The sequence below is a fragment of the Xiphophorus hellerii genome, chromosome 15 (genome assembly GCF_003331165.1).
Source record: "Xiphophorus hellerii strain 12219 chromosome 15, Xiphophorus_hellerii-4.1, whole genome shotgun sequence".
Lineage (NCBI taxonomy): Eukaryota > Metazoa > Chordata > Actinopteri > Cyprinodontiformes > Poeciliidae > Xiphophorus > Xiphophorus hellerii.
The window spans coordinates 5,197,499-5,219,341 of NC_045686.1; the positions used below are offsets into that span (position 1 = coordinate 5,197,499).

The 21,843-nt window shown below is 44.6% G+C and overlaps 3 protein-coding genes and 1 long non-coding RNA gene across 9 annotated transcripts; 1 reads left to right on the forward strand and 3 right to left on the reverse strand.

Annotated features, from left to right (window-relative positions):
- Positions 1-158: 158 nt before the first annotated feature.
- LOC116733923 (uncharacterized) lies at positions 159-5,127 on the reverse strand. Its single transcript, XM_032584947.1, has 2 exons — positions 4,982-5,127; positions 159-3,029 (listed from the first exon to the last, which is right to left on the reverse strand). The coding sequence occupies exon 2, from the start codon at positions 2,948-2,950 to the stop codon at positions 1,757-1,759; it is 1,194 nt and encodes a 397-aa protein (XP_032440838.1). The 5' UTR covers positions 2,951-3,029; positions 4,982-5,127; the 3' UTR covers positions 159-1,756.
- A 142-nt stretch (positions 5,128-5,269) lies between these two features.
- zbtb25 (zinc finger and BTB domain containing 25) lies at positions 5,270-13,289 on the reverse strand. 3 transcript variants are annotated; one of them, XR_004342130.1, is made up of 4 exons: positions 13,164-13,289; positions 10,971-11,150; positions 9,268-10,431; positions 5,270-5,293 (listed from the first exon to the last, which is right to left on the reverse strand). XR_004342130.1 is itself a non-coding variant. In XM_032584942.1 (4 exons), the coding sequence occupies exons 2-3, from the start codon at positions 11,141-11,143 to the stop codon at positions 9,324-9,326; spliced, it is 1,281 nt and encodes a 426-aa protein (XP_032440833.1). In that variant the 5' UTR covers positions 11,144-11,150; positions 13,164-13,289; the 3' UTR covers positions 7,584-9,142; positions 9,284-9,323. The 3 variants fall into 3 exon arrangements, 2 of the variants coding, with proteins under 2 accessions (XP_032440833.1, XP_032440832.1); XM_032584942.1 differs by lacking the exon at positions 5,270-5,293 and adding an exon at positions 7,584-9,142 and having other exon boundaries at positions 9,284-10,431; XM_032584941.1 differs by lacking the exon at positions 5,270-5,293 and having other exon boundaries at positions 7,584-10,431.
- Positions 7,584-13,157, reverse strand: LOC116733961 (uncharacterized). The gene is made up of 2 exons (XR_004342141.1): positions 13,032-13,157; positions 7,584-9,283 (listed from the first exon to the last, which is right to left on the reverse strand). It is a non-coding gene; the product is annotated as an uncharacterized LOC116733961 (long non-coding RNA).
- Positions 13,290-14,418: 1,129 nt separating the features above from the next.
- Positions 14,419-21,505, forward strand: zbtb1 (zinc finger and BTB domain containing 1). Of its 4 annotated transcripts, none has more exons than XM_032584905.1 (3): positions 14,419-14,580; positions 17,032-19,113; positions 19,168-21,505. In XM_032584905.1, the coding sequence occupies exon 2, from the start codon at positions 17,036-17,038 to the stop codon at positions 19,079-19,081; it is 2,046 nt and encodes a 681-aa protein (XP_032440796.1). In that variant the 5' UTR covers positions 14,419-14,580; positions 17,032-17,035; the 3' UTR covers positions 19,082-19,113; positions 19,168-21,505. The 4 variants fall into 4 exon arrangements, with proteins under 4 accessions (XP_032440796.1, XP_032440794.1, XP_032440798.1 ...); XM_032584907.1 differs by lacking the exon at positions 14,419-14,580 and adding exons at positions 15,271-15,623; positions 16,803-16,940 and having other exon boundaries at positions 17,032-21,505; XM_032584903.1 differs by having other exon boundaries at positions 17,032-21,505.
- The last annotated feature ends 338 nt before the right edge of the window (positions 21,506-21,843 follow it).

Here is a 21,843-nt window from a genome sequence, read left to right on the forward strand (position 1 = left end):
GTTAAACATTCAGGATTGTTTCATAAACTTCAAACATCTGAAGAAAAAAGTTAATCAAACATCAAATCTAAAAATCTTTTTCCACTGAAACTTTTCCCGGTTTTCTTGGATCTTGTGTTTCGTGACTCTTTGTGCGGCAGAAACCAAACACACTGAAACACGGTGGTGGCAGCATCATGCTGCTCGGCGTCAGACGGCTGCAGCAGATTCTGCTTTCATGTTGAAGAAATGAGGAAATATTAACAGGTGTGAATACTTTATACAGGAAGAACATCATCATGTTTTGGTGCGTTTCCATGGAGACCAGGTGGGTTTCTGCTGCAGGTCGGAGCCCGGACCCCGGGGCCGGTTCGGCTCATTAGAGCGCCTCCACTTGTCAACAGCAGGAAGTTTTCTTTAAATAAACCTCCGTAACGAGCTGAGAGAGAAACTGGGCTCCTTGTTTCTGTCTGGGTGAAATAATCCGGGAAACCAGCTGAGAATCAGAACCGAAGAAAAACTCATCTGGATCCTGGTTTTATTCGTTTCCTGTCCGTTTTCCTCCGTCTGTCTGGAGTTTCTGCTGTTTCCACATCCAGCAACCAGAATGAGAGAAATGAGGAACAAGGATCCTGTGAATCAGGTCAAAACTCAAATCATTTCCTCACTAAATCCAAACTCTGAGTCAGGAACACAAACTGAACCCTTTATCATCTTTTGATTTTTTAATAATATTAACAGCTATTAATCATCTGACATATTTTGCCATCCAAAAAACATCTTTTATCATAATGTTTGTGATTTAATATTTCTTTGTGTTTGGATCATTTCTTCATTGTTTGTTTATTTAAATCCTGCCTTAGTTCATCCTGTCATTATTTGGTTTAATCCTTATTTGTGCTTTTAAATAAGTTCCTTAGATTAATTAAATAAATATTGTTATTGATAAATAACTAGAAAATACACCATTAAATAAATAACTAAGTGTCCTCATGAAATAATATATTTCATTGGAAGCTTATTTTATTTATTTATACATATTTATTTATTTAGAAATTCTCCCACCTGTCATTTGAATAAGAACATAAAATAATAAAAAACATGAAATGTAAGCTAAAAAAAAATAAAAGTTCCTGAAATATGTAAATAAAACAATATTAAATGAGTAAATAAACAATGAAATAAATAAACTGTGGTTGACAAAATAATGTCCGCACGAAACCTGAATTTTATATATATGAAGTTTTATTTATAATTTATTAATAATAGTTCTAGTTTATTTTTCATTATTTTGTCATTCTTCATTTCTTCGTTATAAAAAGCTCTGATTTCATTATTCTGTCTCTTTCATTTCCTCTCGTCTCCATGTTCTTTTCCTGCTGCTCTTCGACCCAAAACTCCGTAAGTTTAAATATTTATTTATTAAATTTTATTCATTATGAAACTCCGTAATTCCTTCGCCGTACAATTTTAATCCACTAACCTTTACTAAATGGTAATATAAATGTTTAAAAGTAAAGTATAAATGACAACATAATAAGATTATCAGAACAGGAAGTGCTTTTATTTTGATATTTCCATCAGGAAGTGTCGCTGAAACTAGCTAGCTTAGCAGAGCTCGGTTATGATGGTTCAGTTCTGCTGAGGCTGCAGCTCGTTTGAACAGGTTGTTTTGAGTATTCAGACTCGTACAGGTGTTTGTTTCAGTAAAGCTAATGCTAACGCTAAGCTAGGTGTTTTCTAGCGCTACTCTGAACGTTCCTGCCGTCTCAGACCGTCACCTGGCGCCCGGGGGCTCCAGGTGGGCGGAGCCTCCGCTGCCCCGCTGCTCTCGGGTCAGCTGATCCACGGCGGCGGTCATGGCGGTTCTGACCAGTGACCGGGCCGCCTGCTGCAGCTGCCGCTCAGTCGGGTCGGAGCAGATCAGGTGGAGGAGGTGGCTCTCTGCGGAGGCCACGCCCACCCAGCCTTCCTCGTCCTCCTCTTCCTCCTGGGCGGAGTCATCCGGCGGACAGAGCTGGATCCGGATGGACGGTCCATTGGTGGACGGTTGGGGTGGGACAGACATCTGGACCGTCTTGTCCTCTGGGGGGAACTGGAACGTGGGCTGGTCATGGAGGTCCACAACAAGTTCTGAGTCAAACAGAACCTCGTCCTCTTCTGAGGACACGTCCCGCACCAGAACCTGGTTTATTTGAGCCATTTGGACCGGCACCGGTCCATCTTCAGGGTCTGCCATTTCTGCTGTAGGTTCCGGTTCTTCAGGTAAATGCTCCGCCTGGTAGCAGAACATCTGGACCTGTGGAGGACCTTCAGGTATCTCGGCGAGTCCGGAAGCACACAGGTCAGGTCCCAACACCGCGTCCTCCTCGTGTCCCGGCGGGACGGACCGTCTCCTTCCCGCTCTGATGAAGAACTTCTGCAGTGTAGTGCGGAACCACGGAGAAGATTTCTTCCTTAGTGGAACGAATCTCCTCAAAACGTTCCTCATCTTCCTCGTCTCTTCCTGTCTCTGCAGCGCCCCCTCTGGTGGACTGGACTCACCGTCCTCCTGTCTCTGCAGCCCCCCCTCTGGTGGACTGGCCTCACCGTCCTCCTGTCTCTGCAGCGCCCCCTCTGGTGGACTGGCCTCACCGTCCTCCTGTCTCTGCAGCGCCCCCTGTGGTGGACTGGCCTCACCGTCCTCCTGTCTCTGCAGCGCCCCCTCTGGTGGACTCGCCTCACCGTCCTCCTGTCTCCTGATGCAGCTGACTGCTGAGGACAAGCCGCTCCACCACCTGCGTCTCCTTTTCCCTGCAGCGCTCTGGCGCCCCCTGCAGGTTGTCTGTTTGTCGCTCCCAGCCGATGTTTCCTCCCCGTTTCCAGCCGGTTCTGGTTTGGTTTCCTCTCCGGTGCTCCTGGTTCTGGTTCTTCCCAGCAGGAGCCTCGGCTTCCTCCTCGGTCCTCCTCGCTCTCCGTCCTCGGCGGCCATGTTGGATCTCGCTCCAGGCGTCTCCGCTCGCCGTTAACTGAGATGAACCATCAGCCGCTGAGATTAAACTCCTGGGAAGCTGCAGACAAACAACCAGACGACACTCATGGTGATTTACGAGCGACGAGGCGGCAGATATTAAACCGAGGCTCACAGTCACACTGAGAGTCAACTCGGCTCGGCAACTGGAAGCAGCAACATGAAAACAATCAACAGATTAACAGCAACTCTGTATAAAAACTGAGAAACAGAGAAAACCAAACCAAATCCAGCTGCCAGATTTAGATTTTTCTGCATCAGTCAGTTATTTTCACAGTATTTCTTCGCACCTTTAGCTGCATTTCTCTTAACTTTAAAATTGCATAATTTGATATTCAGAAAATAAATCCACTCATGGAAACGTGCCAATCTAAAAAAAAACTTTTATTATATAAAGTTTTTGCACAAGGATGACATGTTGTTTTGGCTGCATTGAAATGAATGGAAAAAGCTTTTACTTCACAGGAGTCACATGATCAACAACCAGATTTTACTACTGCAGGAAATGAAGAACAAGACGACAGGAAGTGGTAGAAGGATGACGACATAACAAGCAAACTTATTCATGTGATTTTAATTACATTTCTTTAATTTCTTTCTTTGTTAATAAAGATTTCCACATTTCACCTTACACTCAGCAGAGTCATCACTAAACAACCAATCACATTGTTTTCTAACAGCCAGGCTGACCAATCAGCAGTTAAAGGGGCGGGGCTTAAGGAACCAGACACTAAATGGACTTTAACTGAACCATTTCAATGTATTTTATCATTAAAATAAACAACAAACACTTTAAATAATCGCTAACAAAACCTGAAGTAGCAACCTGAATGAATATTACTGTTTCAAAAATGAAACACAAAAAGTAAGTTTTCCAGGTAAAATATCCTAAAAGCCTTCAGGTGGCTTCAAAGCCAACAGGAAGGTAAAGTTAATTCAGTTAGCACAGAAATTCATTTTAATATCATTGATTAAATAAATATTTTTCATTTAAAAACGATCTGTTTCCTTTTAAGGATTAAAAGATTCATTATTTAAAACTGCTGGGGGTTTTTGACACATTTTGAGATTGAGGCTGATTTAATGTAAGTTGAATAGTTTAGTTTAGCCTGTTAAATTTTATACAATCAATCAGATATAAAGACATTTTCTGCTTAAATTAAGTAGCTATTTAATCCAAGGAAAAATAAAAGTGAAGATTCACACAAATAAAGTTAAAGTAAACTCAATCAGACGCTCTAAAAGAAGCTTTCAAGTTTAAATTTAAATCAGAAACTTCCAGATGTGAGCACAAGGACATTAAAAAACTCCAGATATTCAACAAATATTTATATTTAAATCATGAAAATTAGCTTTACATATCACTGTTTAATCTGTTTTTACTGTAAGATTCGACTGTATGCAGATGACACCATAATTTATATTTTATGTTATTTATTCTCTATTCCCGCAGGAGAAAAAACTCCTTGACATTGTTTTTTATTTCAAGACTGTTTTGAACAATGAAAGAAAAAGATTGAAAAAAGTTGCAACTATCATTTCCTGTCTGAAAGCGTTGCTTTTGTTTTTTCTTCATTTAAATCTAATCAGATATGATTTTTAGAGTGTACAAAATAACAAATTGATTATTACATCAAATTTTTTAAAAATTATGTTTAATCAAAAGTGACTGATTTAAAAATGTTTCCACGTCCAAACAGATTTTATTACTTTTAGGTCATTTATAAGGAAGGAAAATGGAAAAGGAAATTTAAACAAACTTTATCAAACTTTATTATTTTCACTGTTAATCTGAGGAATAAAGAGGAAAAATCAGAATAAAACCGGATCAGAACCAGCTGACCCATCACGTCTCCTGCAGCACAAAGTTTCCCTAAGAGCCGTTTCTGTTTTTTCTTTAAAACTCTGTGTGCCCTGATGATGTCATCAAACACGCGTGATGATGTCATCAGGCATGAGGAGCGATCAGAGAGGAATAAAGCAGAGCCTCACCTGGTTCCGTCCGGCTGATCCGATCCGTTTCTCCGACTGAGCGAAGCGCCGAGCTCGCCTCTCCTCCTCATCCTCAGCTGATGATGCTGATGCTGCTGCATCGCCACCTCGGTCTCCATGGCAACTGCACTGATTGGCGTTTCACACCGGTCTGTTGCTCAATAAGCTGACAGCAGCGAGGCAGGAAGTGACATCGCCTCAGGGGGCGAGGATTTTATTTCTTTTAACGAATTTCTGTCAGATTTCATCAGAAAGTCTCAAAACAAACAACAAACACACACACACACACACCCACACACACACACACACACCCTCACACACACAATGAGAGAGAGAAGCTACATACATGCATGTAGGCAGAGGAAGGAGATTTAATGCATTTTATGTGACAGCAGAGAAAGAAAAGAGGAAGATGATTAAAATAGCAACATGGAGGCAGCAGCCAGTTCTGGTTCTGCAACATCTGAGGTTCTGAACGTCAGACATGGAGACAAGATGGACGACCTGGACCTGCACCTGGACCTGGACCTTCACCTGGACCTGGACCTGGACCTGGACATGAAGGAGAGGAAAAGGCCCGGATTCATTTTTCCAGTTCACCTAAAGCCCTGAAGGTCTCAGGAAACCCGTGGAAGAAATGTCTCTGTTCAGATGAAACCAAAACTGAAATGATCTGGTTTTCCTGAACACACAGTGAAGCACGGTGGTGGCAGCATCATGCTGCGGGAGGATGGTCAGAGTTGATGGGAAGATGGATGGAACTAAATTAAGACAATCTTGGAAGAAAACCTTCAAAAACGAGAGACTGGGATTAAACAGGCAAGGATGGTTAGGTCAAAGCAGCTTTATGGGTTAAAATGGCCTAGTCAAAGTCCAGAAAACGGATGTTCTCCATCCAGCCTGACTAAAATTAAGATGTTTTATAAAGAAGAAGAGGACAGAGTCACAGGAGCTGAATAATAATAATAATAATAATAATAATAATAATAATAATAATAATAATAATAATAATAATAATAGATAAAGAAGACATTTAATGGTTTTTAAATTCTCAATTGAGTTATTTTGTTCAGTTTCATTCCCAGTTTGAGTATTTTTATGTTTATTTTCATTTATTAACGTTATAAATGTTGAAATGTGATGCTCAACTTAATAATTATTCTTTTATTTTTGGTGGTTTTGGTTCGTTTTTGGACCAGCTGATCTAATCTAATAAATTAAAATTCCTGCTGATCTGTCCCTGAACGCAGCACGGGTTGTTTTTGTTATGCTAATCATCAGATTAGATTTGATCAGAGTAAAAATTAAATTATAAATGCAGATGAAGATGAAAAGTTTTCATTTATAAAAGCAGCAGAACTTCTTTCAGCAACAATCTGAAGCTGAAGTGGATCCACTTTTTCTTCTCGACTCTCTGACTTCCTGTCACACAGGAAATAAGCCCCTCAGCTGTTTGACCGATCAGTAATCAATGATCAGTGATCGATGTGCAGCAGGTCTTCAGCCTCCTGATTACGTCTATTTTTAAAGGTGTGAAGAAGAGCAGCAGCTTTTGTTTCTATAGAGATGGAGAGTAAAAATACCCCCATCTGTCCCTAAGCAACAGCGCGGCGACCAATCAGACCCTCCGCCAGGTGAGCGCGCCACTCACTGAGGCCGAACCGAAAGGCATTCTGGGAAATGGAGGCAAACTTGGACTTTATTTCAACACGCTGGTTTCACCTGCAGACAGGTGGGAACTGATCAGCGCCACCTGCAGGTGACAAAGGTAATGTTTCATTGCACATTATTGTGATGTTTTTACAACAAAAAAGATTCAAAAGGATAAAAATGAGTTAATTTCTGTTACACCGGAGAGAAAAAGCTTCAAGTTTTCATGTTTTGAGCTGATAGGAACATAAATTTACTGAAATTTAACTAAATATGATGAAAAATCAGACAAACTGGACAAATAATAGTTTAATTCTGTTCATCCTAACTTTAAAGATGAATCATTGAGCAGTTTCTGTTTTAAATGTTGTTTTATTCCTCTAATAATTTACTTGTTTTCTATTTTTATTCTCATGTAACAGTTGAGAATTTACCTGGAATGTTTCTGAATTTCTTCCCAGATGAAAAACAAAATCCTAATTGATTTTTTTAATTTATCACCTTGAGTTGAACACAGAGATCCTGAAGTTAAAGGAAAATAATCAGTTTGTTTTGGTGAAGCAACCACTGAAATCTGTTTTTGGTTTAGGTATAACATTATGAATTAGTGATAAAATAAAACTAATAAAAAGTAAAACAATATTAATAAAATATAACTTTAGTAATAGTAATAATTCTGCATTTGTTTTGACGTATTTATGATTATTTATTTAAAGCTGCTTCCCGTTGAATGTCAAATACTTTTCTCATTCCTCTGCTGCCCCCTGCTGGTCTGAACCTGCCAGTGCACCCAGAGGTCCGCTGTCGTTTCGGGTCATTTTATTCTAAATAAATCACATTTTTAGCTCATTTCCATTAGAATAATTCATTTACTTTCGACCAAAGAAGTTCCTGAGTAATCGACTCGTCGATTGGACGAGGGAGAACTCCGAATTAAAGATCTGCGACGTGATTGGTGGAAAAAGGACATTTATTTACAAAACATTTCCATCGATGAAAAACAAAACGTGTACAAAAACACGTCGACACTGAACTTCTTGTTGTTATGGTGACACACGGAGAGAAAGACGACAGTCACGCGTTCAGTGGCCATGACTGGAGCATCCTGGTCATGTGACCTCTGACCCCAGCAGCAGCAAAGAGCTTTAAAGGAGCATTTTGGATGTTTTTCTGATTTTACAGCTAATCTGAACGGGATTATTGATTATGAATTAACACACCTGATCGATTCTGACTCTGCTCTCCTCCAATCAGATCTCTGAAACAGAAACTGATCCCAGGCTGCAAACTTTCAAAAATACCAGAAAATAAAACATCGTCATGAGCCTGTAAACATCTGACTGATTTAACTCTGGTGAAAAGTAAGTACACCCCATAAAATCTATGCCTTGAAATCTGTCCAATCCAATCAGCTCTCTGGACTTTGACTAGGCCACTGAAACACCTTCATTCTTGTTTCCGTTGACGACTCGGTTTGGGCCAAACTTCCTCAAAAACCTTCAGGATACAGAGAAGTTTATGCAAAACAAGCCCGCATCATGACCCCTCCACCACTGTGTTTACAGTCAGGAAAAAGGTCAGCTGTGTTCCAACCTGGCTCTGGGTCATGACCTTTAACCTTTTCTTGTGAATGAGGCCTTTAACAGACCATTTCTCTGATTTCAGCCTGAATTTGATAGAACGTTCACTAACAGGAAGATCTCTGACATGTTTTCCTCTCTGGAGGATGATGGACCTCAGAAGGTTTGACCTTTGAACTTCAGACAGTTTGACCTTTGAACCCTTCTCAGGTTAAAGAGCAGCAACACAGCCTCAGGTTGTGAAAATCTGGGGCTGATTTGGATCCATTCTGAGATGCTGAAACCACCAGAAAACGAGAAAAATGCTTAAATGGATCCATGACTAGTTGGACTAAATATGTTCTAATTTTCTTATGTTGTTTGTGTCGGTTACAGGGAACGTTAGCCTATAAACAAAACATAAGAAGCTCAGGAAGAGAGCTTAGCTAAAGCTAATATTCATAGTTTAGGTTTTGACTCTTGTTTTTACCTAGAGCCAAAACCATTAGTTATAGCTAATGGTTGTGGCTAATGTTGCTAGCTAGATTTAACACCATTAGCTAGAGATAGCAACATTAGCCACAGTTAACATCAGTAACTAGAGCTAATACCATTAGCTAAAGCTAATGCTAAAGTTCAAATTGAAGAGCTTGAACATTATTCCGTGTTTCTGTTCTGTCTGGTTGGAGCTAGCTTCATGGCAGCTAGCGCAGCATATATCATCTACCCAGGATGCATTGCAGCGTAAACAACAAGATGAAGTCAGTGTGTCAGTGTGCGGGGTGTACTTTCTTTCCACCAGCACTCCGCTCCAGATCCAGGAGCTGATTGGTCAAAAAGCTGCAGATTGTCACGAAGCTTGGAGCTGCCAGGCGGCCTTCGGTCATCAAGGCACGGCTGTCTGCTGATGAAGAGCTGCGGCCCAGCATCCTCTTCCTCACAACCGGACGTTCTACCGAGATGAGGATGACGTAATCATCATCATCATCAGCAGCATCATCATCATCATCAGCTAGAGCATTCCTCAAAGTTCAACACAAACCAGAGAGAAACTGAGAGAATGACTGGCTTACTCACACACACACACACACACCTGCACAGGTACACAGTCCCCAACGATGACATCATCATCATCACTCGACGGGAACGCCGTCCACGCTCTCCTGGGACACCTCGGAGTCCAGTGAGTAGCAGGAGCTGCCGTTGTCCTGCGTGTCCCGGTTGGCGTCCTCGCAGAGCGCGGCCGAGGCCCCGCCTCCACCGCCCGGCTCGCCGCCCACGGCGGCGGCGTCGCAGAAGTGGGCGGAGCCCTGGAAGAGCTGGCTGCAGAGGCGGTTGTAGCGGTGGAAGCGGCCCGGCTTGCCGGTGTGGCTGTACATGTGTTCCTGCAGCTGGCTCTTGTGGGAGAAGCGCAGGCTGCAGACGGCGCAGGCGATCTTCCGCTTGCGGGAATGGAGCACGGTGGGGGCGGGGCTTGTGCCGCCGTCGCCGTCGCCGCGGCTCCGCCTCAGCTCCGCCGCCAGCTGGTTGGCAAGCACCTGACTCTGCCGCAGCGCCTCCTCCAGGCAGCCGGCGTCCAGCGGCTCGGCAGCGCCCTGCAGCGGCTCGTCGGCGCCCGGCAGCGGCGGGAGCCCGTCCATGAGGCGTGCGGGGTCTAGGGCGTGGCTGAACAGGTGCTCCCGCAGGTCCTCCGGCGAGGAGCAGCGCTCCCCGCAGCGCGGGCACTGCAGCAGCAGGGGGCGCCCTTTGAACAGCGGGCTGCCGCCCTGCGGGCCTCCATCCTCCGCCTCGCCGTCCTCCTCCTCCACCCGCTCCTGCTTGATGCGGCTGGAGACGTCCGAGTCGTCCGCCGACGTCACGGAGCAGATGTTGCGCAGCGCCGCCTGCTGGTGGTCCTGTGGGACGGCGTCCAGTCCCACGGCAAGGGACAGCTGGGACCGCGGCTCGGGGGCCGCCCGGGACGCCGCGGCGGCCTTGTGGACGCCCGGCGTGTCTTTGCTGGCCAGCTGGGAGGAGATCTGGATGCCGTACAGGTTGGACATGCGGACGCCGTCGGCGGCGGCATCGGCGGCGGCGTCGCCCGGCTTGCGGCACAGCTGGTAGGCGTGCAGGAACTTGATGCCGTCCTGCAGCCGGCTCTGGTCCACCGGCTGCTTGGGACACATCCCGGTGTACATGATGTGCAGCAGGTAGCTGAAGACGTCCGGCTGGATGTCGGTGGGCTGGATCTTTATACATTCACTGAGGAGGCAGGAGGTCAGAGGTCACCGCAGGATCTAAAACAATACATCAACTAAAATCTGAGATCATCTGGATTAAATAAACTTGAATAATCACGTTCACATCAAAATACACTAATAATTAGCATTAACCTAACAGACCATTTATTAGCTGATCAACATAAACTCTGATCATCTAGATTAACTGAGATTAACTAATCCCAATCAGTATAAACTGGTCCAAATCCAAATTAAAAATAAAAATTCAGTCCAAATGAAGATTAAAAATCTAAATCAGCTGTAAGGAGTCAAGATAAATTCAGTAAAATGATGGCTTCAGTCAGGATTAACTAAACCTAATTAGGATCAGCAAGTCCAAATCTAAATGATCTAATCTAGATTATGTGAACAGTCAGGATGGTCTGATCCTTATCAATGAATCTGAAATCGATTAAAACTCCTGAATCAATAATTTATCATCATATTAATCATCCAGAGTTTCTTCTTCTGCTCCTCAGAGGTTTTGTTATTTTCTGAGCTGAACATCCTCAGGTGTTTTACCTGGACTGGTGGATGAAGATCATCTTGAAGTAGTTGGAGAAGGCGGCCAGAACGGCCCGGTGGGCCTTGAAGTAGACGTTACCGATGGCAACGGTGCAATCGCACAGGAAGCCGAACTCTCTCTGCACGTTGAGCTGCTGCAGCAGGAAGAGGCTGTGGGACGACACCTCCATGGCCCGCCTGGAACGCAGAACCGGGTCAGAACCAGGCTAGAGCCGGGTCAGAACCCTGGCTTCAGACCGGGTCGGAACCAAGTCAGAATCGGGTCAGAATCTTGGGTTCAGACCAGGTCAGAACCAGCCTAAAGTCAGGTCAGAACCTGACCTACACGACCCAAACAGAACCTCATACTTTCAGCTCTCACTGTTTCACTTTCTGACAGCTGCGATGATGCGTAACCATGGTAACGAGGTAACGTTTTTATGACTGATTTGTGTCTCAAAAGTTCAAATATTACCTGAACTTTGACCCCAAATCCCAGCGGATCGTCTCCCCTACTCCAGCTTCTCTCCAACCAAACGGCCAGGCAGGTTGGAAGAGCAGCAAAAGCAAAGGGGCTGGATTAGCAGAGCTAGCCTTGAATATCATCTCTGCTACCTGTTAGCATGTCATCATGGTCATGTGACCGTCATACAGCAACAGAGGCCTCCTCAGACACGTTGCGACACTGACTGCTGCTGGAGATCCACAGCATCACCATCCATAACGATTCTCTGAAGACACTTTGATGACATCAGTTATGGAAAGATTTAATTTTTTTGTATTGAATATTTCATGAAATTTCAGCTTTAAATTTCAGTCAAAATCTTAAAACTAAAAAAGGCAAAAAAAAATGTAAGTGATCAGAAGAATTTCTGTATTTTCTCTTTAATCATAATTTATTTATTAAGATGTTTAAATTCACACTTTATTCTGTGTTGGAAATCTGGATTAAAGTCATAAAAAATTTCTAATGAGGATTAAAAAAATTTTGTTTTTATTTTGAAAATAAATCCCGATTATTGATGTTTGAAACCCCAAAAACTGGTAACATCACCGGGATCGTCCACTGCGGTTTCATGAAAACATCAATAAATGTCAATAAATCAAAACATTACATACAGTTATTGGTTGCTAATTATTTAAAAAAAACACTTTTTCTGTGTAACAGCTGACCTGAAAAAGTTGATTTTTAACAGCAATAATCAACTTTCTGTCTGTGACTCCAGTAACATGAAGTCACAGGAGAAAAATCTGCAGAAAGGTCATATTTTTTATTGTTATAATAAATAAATAAATATCATAAAGTTTCAAGTTAATATCTTCTAGTCTGGATTATTGTTTTATTTTAAACCAAATTCAAACTGTAATTAAATTTAACCAGCATTAATATTTTCTGTTATATTAAATGTTTCTTTTAACCAGTTTAGAAGTCAGACATGGTGGACAGAAGTGAGCTGCAGCCTGAGGGAGTCCCACCCAGACTGGGAACACTGGGAACACTGGGAACACTGGGGAAAAGCTCTGGTACCAGACGGTTCTTTAAAAAACCCGATTCTCCTGCAGAACCCTCCATCAGAATGATCTGTTCTCTAAAACTTGAGAAAGCTTGAGTTTTATTTTGAAGGGCCAACAGGTTAACTCATGTTGGGCCTCAGATTTCTTTGCATCGCCTCTGGACTGTTTCCAGCATCCGTAACCATGGTAACGGGCAGCTTCCTGAGGCCTCTGTTGTCCCTCTTTCCTCTGTGTTTGTGAACACACCTGAACACACACCTGAACACACACCTCGCGTGTCCTGCTGGGTGTCTGAACTGAGACGTGCACGCGCAGAACCTGAGCGCACCTCCACGGCAGGTGGCCCCGCCCACCTCCAAAACCCCTGACCAGCTGGACATGTGACCTCCTGACTGAAGGTCACCCGCAGGATGCCAGCGCACACGCGCAGAGGAAGAGGAGCAGGATGAAGATCGAAGGTGGTCGTCAAGCACAGCCGGCGCGCGTGCACGCCGCGTCGCGCCCGTCAGGCTGCAGCCTCCATCCATCCATCCCGCTCTCCTCCACACACACTCACACACACACACACACTCACACACACACACGTCCCCATGAGCGACACCGCGCAAACACAGGCGCGCGAGCACGCGCCCCGAGTCCCGCACACGCGCTCGGCCGGCGCTTGTCGCGCACGCGCCGGCTTAATCAGCCTCTTACCGCAGAAACGAGTAGATTGTCTTCAGGAGCCGATTTGCTGCTGCAGACGTGATCTCGCGAAGAGCCGCGTCACGTCTCGCGAGAGAACGGGTCAAAAGGGCTCCCTGGTCACGTGAACTCGCTGTGAAGCCAAATAAATCCTTGTTAATAATCAATAATCATCCTAAGTAAAGATTCTGACAAAATGACAAAGATTTTTTATTTAATTTTAAGGTTAAAACCTTTAAAACACAAATATAATTGAAGTAATAAATCTTATTATTATTGTTCATATTATTTCTAGGAGCTGGAACCAGAGATTGTTTCCAGGCTTATATGGAAGTCTGAAAATGCCAAATAAATAAATAAATAATAATTTACATAAAATTAAAATAAATACTTTATTGTATTGTATATTTTATTATTGATATTTGCTTTTCTTTATGGAAGTATTAGAACCATCCAGAAACAATTTATTGTAAATAAGAATGTGTTTTTAGTAACTCACCTAGTTAAATAAAAAATAAATTAAAAATATACAGTTAGACGGAGACCAGCTGGGTGTTGCAGAAACTAAGTCTTTGCTCTGATGGACCTAAATCAGGAGCTTTTGATCCAAACTCTTACAGAATGCAGGAAAAGCTCCAACCTTCATAGCAGGGCTATTTAACACCAGCCAGCCTATGAAGCACGGTGGTGGCAGCAACATTCTGTAGAGGTGCAAAGGGTGTGAATACTTTTTCTTAGTTGCAATATATTAAGACCCCTGGTAAATTTAGGTGTGAATTATTTTTTGTTCTGACTAGGAGATAAAGATTAGGGTGATGGCAAGGAGGCTTTTTGTCACTATAGGAGATCTCCTGTAGACGTCTGTGTTGCAGCAAAATTATAAGCCTCCGACTGAATACAAAGAAATATCTTCATTCTTCTTCACACAATCAGCTCTACAGGCTCTAGAGAACATAGCCTCTTTACAAAACAAGAAAATAAAACAGACAGGACAATAGTGATTTGGTTGTTTTTTCAAAAATAAATTACTTTTAGAAATAAATGTTTTGCTTTTCCATTCAAACATTTTTTAACAAAGGTAGGTTTTAAACTCATGACAGGTTTTAAACATCAAAACAGCCTCAGAATTTGCTTCTGCCTCTGGCCGGCTCGGCATGCTAATGAGGTTAGCAGCTAGCACAGAGAATGATGTGCTTGGTGGAGAACCGGATGCGTTTTATTTTGACACTCTTCAGTGACGGTGCGGCACTCAGTGCGGAAGTTCTATCATCCTGCAGGAGGAGAGAAAGGAGAGGCGCCGCTTCGTCTCAACTTTCCGCCCGAAACGCAACAACCTGTCCCGGCAGGAAATAGCTCCGTCTCCCCGGGAACCGCAGCCCCTCCGCCGCCGACAGAAGCAGCTCGTCCGCGGGCCTCCGGCAGACTTCGGGTGAGTTAACGACTTCCTGGCCGATCCGCGAAGCTGCCTGCTCGGCTACAGCGGAGGGAAAACGGCCTGCTGCCGAGTGCGGTGGCAGTGCGGGGGTGGCGGGTCGTTTGCGGGAGAGATGTGGCTCTGAAGCGCCGCTGTCTGCGTTCAGTCAGGTCGTATCCGGGACGGATTTTCAAAATAAGTGTCGCTTAAGAATGTAAAGAAAAAACAAATAGAAAAAAATTTCGTAAATATAATAAAGTTTATAATATTTGTTTTAATACTTTTCATTTATTTTAATAAGGTAATGTAATTAATTTATACATTTAATTGAATTATAACTCTAGTATAAAGTAAAAATCTAAATGTTGTTTGGAAACATAAGTTTCAGAAAGTACTTTTTAAAAAACTACTTGTTGTTTTTTCACTGCCATCATATATTCCCCCAGGCTGTCAACCATGTCTTCCTCTTTCTTAAAAACAGTCTATATATACCTGTATACTAGAAAGAAGAAAAATGTTTCCCAACGGCATTTAATATAATGTGTATTTTTAAAATGCTTTCATTAGGAGCATAATGGAACCAAAGTTGAAAAAAGCTTCTTTTGATTTTATGACCTAAATACAAAAAAATTATCATCTTGATTAATGTGTGTATTTAAAAGTTTTATATATAAGTATTGTTTTATTTCTATAATTTATCTGTTGATATATTTTGTTACTTTGTGGTTGGTACTTTCTAGTTGTTAGCTGCAAATAGGGCTTAGAGATAAATATTGCATAAATATTTGAACCTGGATGATGAAAAGGTAATATTTTCTTTCCCCTGGTGCCTCATGGTACTAACCTCCCATTAGAACTGCGTGTTGTTCTTTGTTTTGATCTTTTACGTTGAAAATCCTACTTCGGTAACTTCCTGTGCAGGCTAGGCTAACACCTAGTAGCTTCCCGCAGCTAGTTACGGATCTCCATTTTAGCTTCGGAGCGCCGCCGGCCTCTCGAAGCTGTCCGACCCCGAACGTAGCCCGTCCTCGCCTCGCAGTGCGTGGAGCTGACAGCCGGTAAGTGCGTGGCGGCTCCCGCAGTAGTTCTGCGGTCGTGGGCGACCCGTTGGGGCCAAACAAGCTCCTGGAGACTGAATGACGTCTTGTTTCTCTGTTTTTTAGCACGGAGTTCGTAGGTAAAGGAAGCAAAACTTTGTCCAAATATTTGAAAGAAGCACAAAACATGTTTTAAAATGATAAAATAATCATGATTATTATTAGAAAGGTAAAGTGGTGGACCATCCTCTCAGTGGGCTGGTCCAAACATTTCGGAGAACCAACCACAGATTTAATGTAGATGTTGTCTCACATGTGATCCAGAACCGCACCATTCCGTCCAGAACTTCTTGTTCTTCTGTGGTCATCGTGATGAGGACATCTTGTATTTTTGCAGAATAAATTTCTGCTTCCCGTCATTTGGACCAGAACCTCTAGTTTCATTAGCGGACTCAGTCCATACGGAACCCCCAGGACCTGCAGCTGTTCTGTGGACTCTGGTTCTGATGTCCTCATGCTTCGTTTCCATTTCACGTTTTCTTTTTAAAACTCTGTTTCTATGTAAATTAAATAAAAAATAATTCCTCATTTGCTAACATTGGTAAACATTTCCAATGAATCTGCTGCACAAACCTTTGAGGTTTGATGTGAGAGTTTTCATCTGGCTGCAGCTCCTCTGAACATCAGGTTTCAAGTCCTGCCACAGTTTCCCACTTTGACTAGGCCATTCTAACCCATGAATCTGCTTTGATCTAAACCAGGCTCCTAAGGTTTTAAATATGGGTGTAATGATAACAAATGCAAGTTTAAATCATTATTCATGCAATAATTGCATTGAATTCCCACAACTAGAATGGGTTGGATTGGGAACTGAGTCCTGCCCTGAGTTGCAACATTTGCTCCATTTTCAGCTGAACATATCAACACAACAAAAGTTTTATGTTTTTCTTTGTTTGAAAACCTTAGAAATAATTTTTACTTAACAACAAAACTTTTATTGTAGCAGATATTCCATGAAAAATGTGTGTTCAGGGTCATGTTGCGGTCTAGTTGCTAAATATTGAACTGGATTTTTTTTCAAGGTATCAGAGTAAAGGGGGTTCTCCCACAGATCAGCTGCAAGTGTGGGAAAGGTGCAGGAATCTTGACTCAACATGATATATTCAGATTACTGACAGATGTTTCACTCTGTCATTCCAGCCTGATGGTCCATCATAGCTGGTTTGTGTCGGTAAGAGGTCTCACTCTGGCCAATCCTCGGAGGAGCCTCATATGAATCTGGTTTGTGCAGCAGAAGGTGGTTTCCTGCCCTGAAGCAGGGCTGGAAACCCCCCAGAGGTCTGTGACTCTGTGATGACTCGGGTTAAATGTTGCTGAGTCATTGCAGGACTCTTCAGGCGTTAAACGTGTGTTCCTGTGTTGTCACCAGGGCGATGGCGAGGCCGAGCCACAGCGATCACGTCCTCCAGCAGCTCAACAACCAGCGAGAGTGGGGCTTCCTGTGCGACTGCCTCATCGCCATCGGCGACATCTACTTCAGGGCCCACAAGGCCGTGCTGGCGGCCTGCAGCTCCTACTTCCGGATGATGTTCATCCGCGACCAGCAGGGGGCGGGCCACCTGGACCTCAGCAACATGCAGATCAGCGCCGAGTGCTTCGACCTCATCCTGCAGCTCATGTACCTCGGCCGCATCGTGGTGGGCAGCTACGAGTTCGAGGAGCTGAAGGCGTCCATGTCCTACCTGCAGATGTACTACATCCCCGACTCGCTGGAGGACCTCCGAGACATCCGCAGCTCCAACCTCACCCCATCTTCCTCCGCCTCTTCCTCCTCCTCCTCTTCCTCCAGCTCCTCCACCGGCGTCTCTGGAGGGAAGATGATGTTTGGAGTGCGGATGTACGAGCAGCAGAGGTCCACGGCGCCAGAGGCGGAGCTTCTACCGAAGGCGGCGACCAGCAGCAGCAGCGCAGGGCGCCCAGCTGTTCCCGCAGCTGCCAGCAGGGCGGCGCCGGCAGTAGCGGTGGCAGCGGAGGAGGTGGCTAGCACAGCTTTGATCGTGGCTCCACCCACAGCGGATAGCGGCGCAGAGCAGCCATGTGACCTGAGAAAGCGACCCGGCGGCAGAAGTTCTGCTCTCAAAGACCGGCCCAGATTCGGCCGCACCTACACCTGCGACGACTGCGGCTTCGTCTTCAGCTGCGAGAAGCTGCTGATCGAGCACATCCTGACCTGCACCAACAGGAAGGCCTACCACCCGCCCAGAGGGAACGCCGAGGGCGACAACAGCTCCGGCAAGGGGGAGAGCTCCGCCTCCGAGAGCGCCGAGGAGCAGAGAGTCGTCTGTAAGGGCGAGGACGACTGGGCCGACGGTCGGGCCGACTCGGAGCTGCCCGTCAGGTCGCTGGCGGCTGGCAGCGACAGCGAGCCCGGCTCCACCCGCAGCATCAAAACGGAACCGGAGGAAGGCCTGTTCCCTGAGATCGAGATGGTCCAGGTGGGCGAGCACGCAGCCAGAGACTCGCTGAGGGAGAGGATGGGTTTGACCCGTGAGTCGGAGCCGGGAGTGTCGGGTTTGGAGAGCTGCAGCCAGTCGGCCGAAAGCCACCTGCCGAGCAGCAGCGACTCCGGGATCCCCGCTAAACTCCGGAAGGTCAAGGATGAGAAGCAGGAAGCCGACTGCGCTCCCTGCGAACTTTGTGGCGCTCTTCTGACTGAGGAGGACAAATCCTCCCACTACCTGTCCAACCACATGGGTCACATATGCGCCTGTGGGCGGTGCGGCCAGGTTCTGATCAAAGGCCGGCAGCTGCAGGAACACGCAGAGCGCTGCGGCGAGTCCCACGGCGCCGAGTCGGACTCCCACGGGGAGGATGAGTTGTCGCTGCTGGGGGAGCCTCAGGGGATGGACGAGGGTCTGCTGGACGCCGCCGACCTGGCCTGCCCTCACTGCGGCCTGCTGTTCCAGAACGAGAGCCTGGCGCTGGAGCACGCCTTGACCTGTCACGAACAGGACTTGTTTCGGCCCGTGGCGCTGGAGGAGGGCGGGGAGCCCGACCACCGCCGCAAACACTTCTGCAGCATCTGCGGCAAAGGCTTCTACCAGCGCTGCCACCTGCGGGAGCATTACACCGTCCACACCAAGGAGAAGCAGTTCACCTGCCAGACCTGCGGCAAGCAGTTCCTGCGGGAGCGCCAGCTGCGGCTGCACACCGACATGCACAAGGGCATGGCGCGCTACGTGTGTCCCGTCTGCGACCAGGGAACCTTCCTGAAGCACGACCACGTCCGGCACATGATCTCCCACCTGTCGGCCGGAGAAACCATCTGCCAGGTGTGCTTCCAGATCTTCCCAGGCGGCGAGCAGCTGGAGAAGCACATGGACGTCCACCTGTACATCTGTGGCGTCTGCGGGGAGAAGTTCCGGCTCCGCAAGGACATGAGGAGCCACTACAACTCCAAGCACACCAAAAGACTGTAAGGCATCCGCAGCGTCTGCGGCGTCTGCAGCGTCTGCGGCGTCTGCAGCGTCTGCGGCGTTTGCAGCGTCTGCGGCGTTTGCGGCATCTGCAGCTCCTGCTCTTAGAAGCCATAAATGTGAGAACAAATCAAGCACTTGAACACCAAAAAGTTGACTTTGAATCTGCACTTTGAAGCTTAACGCAGAACCTGAACAGGTGTTCAGACTGCGAGCAGCGAGGCTGGTGATTGGTCGCTTCAGATCATTAAAGACTGCTCCGATCAGAGGAAGGATCGCTCGCTGCTGAAACTGATCCGACCCGGTTCAGATGATGTTTAGTTCTGTTAGAACCGGGAGAAAAAGTTCCAAGTGTAGCGGGTTGTAGAACCGGGCCGGAACAGTCTGATGGTGTCGCTCGCAGTTTGAACTCCAGCCCTGGGTTTTTAACAGAATGGTTCTGATTGGTTCACCTGTGAGGAGTCTCTCAGGTGAGGTCACTTCCTGTTTCAGAGCTTGGACTTGTTTTTCTTTCTTTTTTTAGCCTTGATACCGACCCATTTTCCAGAATACTAAAAGCTTCTGCAGATGTTTGGGTTTCAGGTTCTGGTTCTCCTTCTCTAATGTGCCTTTGCTGTCATATCAGAACTCCAAGAAGAAAACACTAGAACCAGTTGGTCAGAACCGGCCCAACTGGTCTGATCTGGGACTGCGATGCCTTGCCATGTTCATCTTCATCACTTCCTGCACAGAACCAGAACCAGAGCCAGAGCCAGTCCCTACACTGACCAACAGAACCAACTCAAACCGGTTAAAACAAAACAGTTTCTGATTAAAACCAGATGATTGGTTCAGATGATTTCACACATTCTGAGTCCGGTTTCAAACGTTTGGACCTTCAGAACATCAACCGAGCCCAGAATCAGCAGGTTCTGTCGGTCCAGATGGTTCCGACCTTCCTGTTAGCTGCAGAATCTCCCTGAGTTTCCGGCAAATTGTGAGACTCCAGAAAAAATCAGAACCTGATGGTTCTGATCCAGTGCGGTCCGGGGCCCAAAAACGTTTCCAGAACAGTAAAAATTTGACCAAAGAGAAAAACTTCTGTATAAAAACCTTATTTGTTTTTTAATATCGTCAATATTTAATTTTAGTGTAAATAAGAAAAACATTTAGTTTCCAGTCTGAATCAAACTGTGTCCGACCCGTTTCCTGGTTCTGTTGATAGACAAGTTAGATAGAAAACAATGGACAAAATTTTAGTAATTTAAGAAATTGATTCAAATAAACTGTATAGTTTAATGATTTCATTCAATAATTTTATTTATTTCAAATTATAATATAAATAAAAATGTATATTTTAACTAGATAAAATGTAAAATAGAATATTGTCACTCCAAGTATTTTTAACGTAATATTGATTCATATTGCTAAAAGTTTGAACTGAACAGTAATCATTTATCTTAGTAATAATGCACTGATATAAAAATTTGTGTCCATATTTACCATTATTAAATATTTTTTCTTCACTTTCTACGTTGAGGACGCTGCTTCTCTGCTTCAGTTAAATACCCACAATCCTGTGCTGCATCGCCATCAGTCACATGACCAGATTTTGTTTCATAAAGCACTTTGAAATGCCTTGATGCTGAAATGTGCTGTACAAATAAAATTTGATTGATTGATTGATGAAGCTCCGCCCCCTTTACAAACCAATGGCAACAAAATGGAGATAAATGTCGGTTAATATCAGTTATTGATGGCGACTTATCATCCCTCCCAAACTATATTAATCCATATTATTGCTGCGACTGTTAATAAATTATTATGGATGATTATACCAGGTAGTTATTTTTTTACCACTTAAATTAAAATATTTTGTGTTCTAATTGGTTGGAGGTAAATTATTGGCTCGTTTTACTCCTGAAGCCGCTTGTTGCTCACAGTGTGGCGGCGTTGAGGGATCGTTTCTATGGTAACAAAGCTGATTAGGCGTCTATCTAGACCTGGTTCAGAATCTGAACCAGGTCCAGACCCATCTGAGTCATCTTCATGGTCCGGTTGGTTCTGGTCGGTTCTAACTGATGGGCCGAAACCAGACGGCAGATTTTTAATCTGGTTCTGCTGGTTCTGGTTCTTTGAACGCACTAAAGGGGAGTTTCACATGCAGAACTGTTGGTCTAATTATGGGTCTATTTTCTCCGAGTTTTCTCCTTCCTGTCAGGCGTCGTCGTGGCGACCTCTGACCTCCAGAGGGAAAAATCGGCAATTTTATTGAGACTTTATTTTTAAAATCAAACTAGTTGAACTTGATTTCTGCTGCAGGGTTCTGGTTTTTGGTCCGATCCGCTGGTTCTTTTGCGGTTCCGGGTCCAGTTTCATGTTCTGTTCTGGTCACACAGGCCTTGTTCTACTTTCAATAAACCAAGTGATCTTCTGTTTCAAGCTGCAGTGTTTGTTTGATGAAAATCTTTATCATCTTCACGTCTGCTTCATAGAAAATTACAATTTTTTCATTTTCTAAAGGCAATATAAAATATTTTATCAAAATATTTCCACATTAATTTACAGGTAAATTACATATTTTCTCTTTAACTTAAAAATGTTATTTTCCATGAGTATTTATTGAAATTTAATGGTAGTTTATGTGAACTTGGCTTCTGAGTCCAGTGGATTTCTGTAAATCTCCAAGCCATGGAGCTTATACTGCTCTGTGGAGCCCCCTGGAGGCCGTGAGGGGCATTTTTATTGTCATCACTTCACAAAAGAAATTCATCCTCTGGCAAGAA